General features: G+C 43.8%; 1 protein-coding gene across 1 annotated transcript in view; it reads right to left on the reverse strand.

The window, feature by feature from the left end:
* Positions 1–8,753, reverse strand: part of LOC123829447 (cytochrome P450 20A1) — a 60,916-nt gene extending 52,163 nt beyond the window's left edge. Inside the window, exon 1 of the mRNA XM_045855167.1 lies at positions 8,587–8,753. Coding sequence (XP_045711123.1) covers positions 8,587–8,658 — 72 coding nt within the window. The 5' untranslated portion in view covers positions 8,659–8,753. The remainder of the gene's footprint in view (positions 1–8,586) is intronic.

The following is an 8,753-nucleotide window of genomic DNA, read 5'->3' on the forward strand; positions in this document are numbered from 1 at the left end:
ATTGATTATGCTATTACAGTTATCTCAATTTTTCCTCCTTTGCCACCCTTCACCCAGCAATCCCCACTCCCTTGGGCAATCCCCTCACCATGGACATGACACATGTCCATGGGTCATGTGTATAAGTTCTTTGGCTACTCCATTTCCTATACTGCACTTTACATCCCCATGGCTATTCTGTAACTACCTATTTGTACTTCTTAATCCCCTCACCTCTTCACCCATTGCCCACACCCTCTGCCAACTGGCAACCATCAAAACACTCTCCGTATCCATGATGCTGTCTCTGTTCTTCTCATTTACTTAGTTTGCTTTTCAGATTCAATTTTTGATAGATATGTATTTATTCCCATTGTTCATAGTTTTGATGTTCTTTTTCTTAAATAAGTCCTTTTAACATTTTGTACAATAATGGTTTGGGGATGATGAACTCCTTTAGTTTTTTCTTATCTGGGAAGTTCTTTATCTGCTCAATTCTAAATGATAGCTTTGCTGGGTAGAGGAAACTTGGCTGTAGGTCCCTGCTTTTCATGACTTAGAATATTTCTTGTCTGCAAGAAGTTTCTTCCCTTCTAGCCTGCAAAGCTCTTTTGAGAAATCAGCTGACAGTCTCATAGGAACTCTCCTTTAGGTAGCTAACTACTTTCCTCTTGCTGCTTTTAATATTCTCTTTATCTTTAACCTTTGGCATTTTAATTATGTTGTGTCTTGGACTGGGCCTCTTTGCATCCATTGTGTTTGGGACTCTCTTGCTTCCTGGATTTGCACATCTATTTCCTTCACCAAATATGGGAAGTTTTCTTTCATTATTTTTTCAAATAGATTTCAAATTTCTTGCTCTCTCTCTTCTCCTTCTGGTACCCCTGTGATGCAAATGTTGCAATATTTAAAGTTGTCCCAACTTGTCCCAGAGGCTCCTTACATTATCCTCATTTTTTTGGATTCTCTTTCCTTATTCTTGTTCTGATTGGTTGCTTTTTGCTTGCTTATTTTCCAAATCATTGATTGGATCCTCAGCTTCATCCACTCTAATGTTGTTTCCTTGTAAACTGTTCTTTATTTCACTTAGTGCATCCTTCATTTCTGACTGGATCTTTTTTAGGCTGTTGAGGTCCTCACTAAGTTCATTGAGCATCCTTATAAAGTGTTTTGAACTCTGACTCTGATAGATTGCTTATCTCCATTTTGTTTAGTTCTTCTTCTGGAATTTTGATCTCTTCTTTCATTTGAGCTATGTTTGTCTCCTTATTTTGGCAGCCTCCCTGTGTTTGTTTCTAGACTCCTTGCCCTGGTAGCATGATCTAATCTAGTGGATGTCCTATTGGGTCCAGTGGCACAGCCTCCCCATCACCCAAGTTGGCTACTCAAGATGTGCCCTTTGTGTCAGCTGAGTACACCCTCCTCTTGTAGTTGAGCCTTGATTGCTTTTGGCAGGTCAATGGGAGGGATTTACTCAGGTCAGTCAGGTGCAAGGACTGGCTGTGAGCACTGACCACCAACCTCCACCTCCGTGGAGGTTCAGGTATGCAGGGGCAGGGTGGTGGAGCTCCACTGTAGTCTGCAGCTGTCCACTGGGTGCACAGGTTCTGGGGTTTCCTGGGTGGTGCAGGCCAAGATCAGCCCCCACCTGTGTTCTGCCTGGGACCATTCTGCATGAGGTATAAAGCACTCTGAGACGGCTGCTACTTGTGCTGGGCTTGGAGATTCCCAAGTGAAGCCAAGCTGTGAATCAAGGCTGGCTTCTGCTAGTGCTAGGCCTGGGGCCACTTTGCTTTTGAGAGGATTTAGAAAGTTTTGAAGCTTGATCCAAGGCTAGCCATTCATATGGAAAAGTCAAGGTAAACAGGCTGGGTGGGCCTGTAAGTTGGGTAGGACAGAGTCTCAGGGGATCTCCAGGGCGAGGCATACATTGTTAGCCAGGTTGATGGAGTCTCAGATGTTGCACCTGCCTGCCAGCTTTGTGGTTCTGTGGGAGGAGGGTTCAGAAAAAGGCACCTGCCTACCCTTCTGTCTGTGAGAAAACTGTCCCCTAGCTCCTTCCTTGATGCCAGAAACTTCAGTTCCTCCTTGTATGCCATTGGTGCTTTCAAGCTGCTACCCCAGCACTGGAGCTCAGAGAGAGTAAGTCTGAGTAAGTCCACATGTGGGTTCTTTAAGGGAAACTGCTTCGGACTTCAGAAGTTTCTTCCACTGACTTAGTCCCCACTGGTTTTTGCAGCCTCAAGTACAGAGACTTATCTTCCTAGCCCTGGAAACTTGGTCTGGGGTGCCTGTTGTGGGAATGGGACTCCTCACTCCCAAGATATCCCTCTTGAATTTTTAACCACCACATGTGGATGTGGAACCAGCCCGTTCAGCATCTCCACCCCTCCTACCAGTCCGGATGGATGTGGTTTCTTTAATTACGTAGTTGTCAGACTTCCATTCAACTCGATTTCAGACTGTTCTGAGCGTAGCTCATTCTACATTTTAGTTGTAATTTTTATGTCATTGTGCAAGGAGGTGAGCCGTGTTTACCTATGCCACTATTTTGACCTAAGTGCCTATAACTTTTATATAGGACTTTTATAAAATAATTTTTAGCCCTGACCAGGGTGCTCAGTTGGTTGGGGGTCATTCTGCAAAGCTAAAGGTAGCTGGTCTGATTCCCAGTCAGGGCACATGCCTGGGCTATGAGTTTGGTCCTTGGTTGGGGCATGTGCAAGAGGCAACTGATTGAAGTTCTCTCACACATCTATGTTTCTCCCCCTCTCTTTCTCCCCGCCTTTCTCTTTTTCTAAAAATAAATAAATAAATTTTTGAACAAAACAATTTTTAAATAAACTAAACATTTATAGGAAAAATAACCTAAAATATTCAATTCCAGGATCAATTCTGAATTTTGTCAATGATTTTGACTAGTGCTAATCAGAGTGTATCTATTTGTCGTAGTCTACTTAACACTATATAAAGGAAATCTTATTTATTTGAACATTTAAAGCCTAAACTATGTTCTATCATGTATGTTCTTTCTTTTGTTATTTTTCATTATCATAAGTTGTGCTATAAAAACTTTGTATACGTTTTATTTTGTTCTCCTTTGGGGTATGTATGCCAAAAGAGAAATCTAGGTTTTACTGAAGAATTTACAATTTCTGCTAATTACTACTACAAAAATGCTACCTAGAATAGGACGTGTAACTTGCATTTAACAGATAATAATGAAACCTACAATGCACACTTTAGTTCTACAGTCTCATCAATAACGAATATTTTTCCAGTTTAATACAATAAATAGTGGGGGAAAGGTTGGCAGGAATCCCATAACTTGAAAAAGATAAAGTCAGTGGCATAAAACATCCTATTTTTATTTTCTAGGCTGAAATTATTAATGACCAAAAACATGTTTCTTGATTTCTCTTTAAACATGGTAGCTTGACAACATTCATCTATTATCTCTTGCTCCTAAAAGCCCACTAAAATAAAAGTGAAGAAATAAGAAAGGAGAAAATAAGGGTAAAGAGAATGAAAGAGGAACAACAGTAGATGGAAATCCAACCAATTTTTGGAAGGTGTTAAGCTGTTGGAGCAGTGATTAATCAACATAGTTGTGAGGCCACATATGGGGGCAACAGAGGATTCCTACATGAAGCAACCTGATTGCATTCTTGAACCAGAAAAGCATGGTAAGACACAAGACTAACAATTAGTTAAAAGTCAGGCCCTGGCCTGGGTTGCTCAAAAGGTTATGGGCTCAATCCCGGGTTGGGGCACATACCTAGGTTGCAGGTTTGATCCCTAGTTACAGTGCATGTGGGAGGCAAATGATTGATGTTTCTCTCTCTTAAATCAATACACATGTCCTTGGTAAGGACTTAAAAAAAGGTCAAAGTCGGTATACAGAAACCTTAGACACATACCTAAGGTGCCCTTCTCCATTCCTGTGATTACCATCCTTCTGGAAGAAGACCTTGATTCCAGATTCAAGGACAACAATCTGGGGAGGGGGAGGCCCTATAATTCTAAGGGAAGATTATTTCAAACCTAGAATTTATACTAAGCCTAATTATTACTCAAGGGTGAAGCTAGAACAATAAGATTTTCAAACAATCAAGGTCTCATAAAATGTATTTTCCATGCATACTTTTTTAGGAAGCTATTGGAAAATGGTGCTCTGCAGCAAATAAAAGAAGTAAAAAGAGACAGAGAGCATGAGAGAGAATCATGTGGCATCTAGGAAAGAGGGTATCCAATACAGGTGACGAGAACACCCACAACAACAATAAAGGAACAAGAGCTATGCAGCCCAGGGAGATGGTTGGTAAGCAGTACTGACTGGGGAAAGATGACGAAGGTGGCCAGAAAGGGTATCTTCACAGGACAGAACATACAACTGATGTCTTTAAATACTGGGGCAATTTCATAGACTAGTTTTATGCTGAAATGTTGAAATCTTTGGAAAAAACTACTGATAGGCAAAAGAGGTAAGTTCTAATGATGTGCAAATATAAACACAATTGTTCCCCACCACCCTATACTGGCTTCCACAGTTCTGTCAACAGGCATAAAGAGGGAGCCTCAGGAGGCTGGGTGCTCTGGGTAAGATGGCTTCTACACCAACCTTCACCTTCGGTAGCAGAAATGAAGTATGAGCTCCAGAACACCTGGTGAAAGGCTCTCCTGCACTTACTACAGCCACATCTCAAACAGCTACGATGATGAGACATCCCAAATCTGGCATGTACCTGGCAAGGCCCAGCAAAACTTCAACCTCCCTGATAATTGTAGCCTTAGCACTACCATCTGCCTTGAGACCATCCAAAATAGTAATACGACTTTTTCCCTTACTTATGTTAGATACCACATGAGGCCCAGGATTGCCACCCCCAAGTCTTCCCTCATCCCCCAGATTACTACTCCTACAGGTTTATCCTCTTTCCTGAACCATCTCTGTCCCATGCAAACCTCCATCCTACTTCTGTCACTAATCCCATGGCCATACAGTAACTCTCAACGTCACCAATAACTTCAACATCTCCAGAATTTTAACATCAAGCATTTGAATCTTCCAGCATCTATCTTTTCTCCTGTTTAAAATTTTTTTTTATTTATTGACTTTAGAGAGAGAGAAACATCTATTTGTTGTTCCACTTATTTATGCATTTACTGGTTGACTCTTGTATGTGCCCTGACTAGGCATCAAACGTATAACCTTAGCATAGCAGGACAACAATCGGACCAACTGAGCTACCCTGCCAGGGCTCTTCGCACTATTTTTAATATCTTGATTCGCAAAACTACTTTTACCCCATAGGACTTTTAACCCTCTCCCTCATATACTCATTTCCCACTCTAGCCACTCAGTATAATCACTCCTTTGTATACATCCTTAACTCCTTCATCCTGTATCCTTTTGCCACAATCACCTAACAAAACACCTAATTTTGATAAAACCCAATGTTCTGTTAGCTGCCTCTGAGCCCACACAGGTGACAAAAAACAGCTGGAAAGAAACACAGCCACATTGACTAGTCTCATTTTAATTTCATGAACTCCAAGTGAGCTACCTAGAAACTGCACATTTCCCTAGTCTATTGTTTTCCTAATCTACAGGACTATTTCACTCCTCCTCTCTCTTCCTCAAATCCCCTGACCTAACCAATAACTGATAACCTTGTTTCTATTTTACTGAAAAAATGAAAGCAACGAGGAGATTACCTCCACACTTAGCTAGCCATCTATCTGCCTACATTTGTGCTGTGCATTCCACCTTCCCTCCCATCACTACGGATGAACTCTCTATGCTACATATGGAGTGTACCCCCATCCCTCCAATACCCACACTAAGTCCCGCCCCTCCCGCCTAGAGAAGAAAATTGATTCAACACTTGTCTCTCTTCTGTTTTTTTTTTAAATATTTTATTTATTTATTTTTAGAGAGGGAAGGGAGGGATAAAGAAAGAGAGAGAGAGAAACATCAATGTGCGGTTGCTGGGGGCCATGGCCTGCAACCCAGGCATGTGCCCTGACTGGGAATCAAACCTTCAATGCTTTGGTTCCCAGCCTGCACTCAATCCACTGAGCTACGTCAGCCAGGGCTCTCTTCTGTTTTTACATCATCAATTGTATCTCATGATTTGGCAATCCTCACCAGCAGAGTAACATTATGTGATTTCTCCCACCTTAAAAAATTCCATTTACCTCTCTTCCCTCATCTTTTACCACCCCCCTTCCAGAATAACTCTGAAGAGTTGTCTATACTTGATATCCCTAAACTCACTCCATGCAGGTTTATCATCCCCACCGTTTCACTGAAATTGCTCTTTTTCAAATAATCAGTGCTACTAAATTGTCAGGTGTTAACTTACAAGACATATCTGCAACATAACTTAGCTGATTACTGGCTTCCATTTAAAACACTTGGCTTCCTTCTAATTATCTGGCTGTGTCTCCTTTGTTGGCTCTTTTCCCTCTCCTCAACCTCTAAATATTGGAGAGTCCAGAGCTTGTCCTTGGACCTCTTCTCTCCTGTATCTTTACTCCCTGGGAAATCGCAACTAGTCTAGTTTTAACTACCATTTAGATACTGATAGCTCCCAAATGGACATCGCCAGCCTGGACTTTTGTCTTAAACTCAAGACTTATATACCCAATTATCTATTCAGCATCCCCACCTTGGTATCCAACAGGCACCTTATATCTAGCCTATCCAAAACCAAACTCCTGATCTCTATGAATCCCCACTACCTTCCACCAAGTAAAACCAAACAAAAACAAACAACAAAACCCTGCTTTCCCTGGACTTAATCCATCCTTCTAGCTACTCAGGCCAAAAAAGAAATGTGTTTTCCTTGATGCCTCTTTCTCACATTTCAAATCCAATTCATTGGGAAATCCCATTGGCTTTATCTTCACTATACACCGGGTCTCACCAACTCTGCTAACCTGGTCCATGCCAACATCATCTCTCACCAAACTTATTATTATAGCCTCTTAACTACTCTGCCAGCTCCCACCCTTGCCTCAGGTCCACAAATCTATTTTTAACACAGTAGCCAAAATGAATCTTTGAAAATTTAACTAACAAAATTCAGTTTGAACTCTCTGAAACATAAAATGTCACTCTTCTGTTGAAACCTTCCAGTGGCTTCTCACCTCAGAGTAAAAGCCCCCCATAACATGGCCCACAGCTAAAGTCTGCCCCTCATCCCCATGACTGGGACATTATCTTTCTTAGCTGGTCTCTTCACTGCAGTCGCACCGGTCCCCTTCTTTCCCTGAACACACCAGGCATGTCTGTCACGGAACGTTTGCACTTGCTGTTCCCCTTGCCTGTAAGGCTTTCCCAGATGCTTGAAGGGGCTGCTCCTTCATCCCCTTCAGGTCTTCGCTCAAATGTCTCCTTATCTCTTGAACATCTACTTAGAAATAATAATCCTACAACTCCAAACTTAATTTTTCTCCATAATACTCAACACTAATACATTACATGTTATTTGTTTATATTGTTTCCCCTCAATAAAACATAAATTCTGTAGGTCAAGAAGTTTCTGTGTAGGTGCTCACTGCAGCATGCCCAGCACATAAAGCCCTATCGGGCACACATTTAGTTGAAAGAATAAATAGTATTGCTCCTATTAACTAATCAAAATAGAGCCTCATATAAAGGCTATAAAAAACTCAAGGCCTGGAGCCACCACATATAGATTCTCAGAAAGTAAGATATACCAGAAATTCCAAATTGCATAGTTGCAACATTCCAGTCTAATCTATTTACCGGGTCTGAAAATGTTTAAGGTGTTCCGTCCTTCTCAGTGATGTAGTTGGTGCTGCTCAGCTACTTCACAACCTTTTCTGTCAAACCACCCCCTTGCTTTGTAGAACGCGTTTTCAGAATCACACTGCGAGGTTGACAGAAGCAAGCAGAGAAAGAAGGCTAGCATGAGATTCAGAGAAAAAGAGCGGACAAGTGAAGCTCAAACATAACCCACCACTGTGCTCATTCCACGGCCCAATCTGCCTCTGAGACCCTACGAGGAGCACGACCCAGCTGGGCCTTCAGGACTTGGGACTCGGGTAATGACATGTCAAAGACAGGTGTTAGGGGAGCGGGCGCACGCACACACACACACACACACACACACACACACACACCGCTGCGAGAATCCTCAGGGAAGGACCAAGGAGAGTTTCCTCCCAGACACACCAGAAAATGAAGTTTGGGTTGGCACTTACTGCCAAACGGCCACCCAAAGTACTTGAGACCCGCCCTGTGACAGCGCTGGGGAGGCCAACCCAGAGGACCCGCCCTCAGCCCTCCCCCGCCACGCGGGCTTTTCCCGGGCTCCACAGGGTCCGTGCCGCGCCCCTGCCGGGGTGCGGGGGTGGCGTCCAGCTGAGCCACCAGCCGCTCTCCTAGCACCGGTTGCTGGCGCTGTGCGCCCCGCCAGTCCTCCGAGCCGGGACAGCGCCAGGGCGGGAGCAGGACCGGGAACCATCCCCCTCGGGCCCGCCCCCTGAGGCCCGCTGCGGGTAGAAGGGGGTGGACGTGGGCCACATGGGCCTGGGGCAGTGGCCAGACCCCCAGAGGGCCGAGTCCGTGGTTACCGGGTAGAGGTAGAGCACTGCTGCCACCAACGCCAGCAAGAAAGTAATGGCGAAGATCGCGAAGTCCAACATGGTCTTCCGCCCGGGAGCCGCTTCTCAGATCCACAGCTCGGACAGCTGCGCCTCGGCCTGGCCGGACCTGGGGAACGAGCGGCTGGGCGAGGCGC

The sequence above is a fragment of the Phyllostomus hastatus genome, unplaced genomic scaffold (genome assembly GCF_019186645.2).
Source record: "Phyllostomus hastatus isolate PE091 unplaced genomic scaffold, TTU_PhHast_1.1 phas_contig_137, whole genome shotgun sequence".
Taxonomy (NCBI): domain Eukaryota; kingdom Metazoa; phylum Chordata; class Mammalia; order Chiroptera; family Phyllostomidae; genus Phyllostomus; species Phyllostomus hastatus.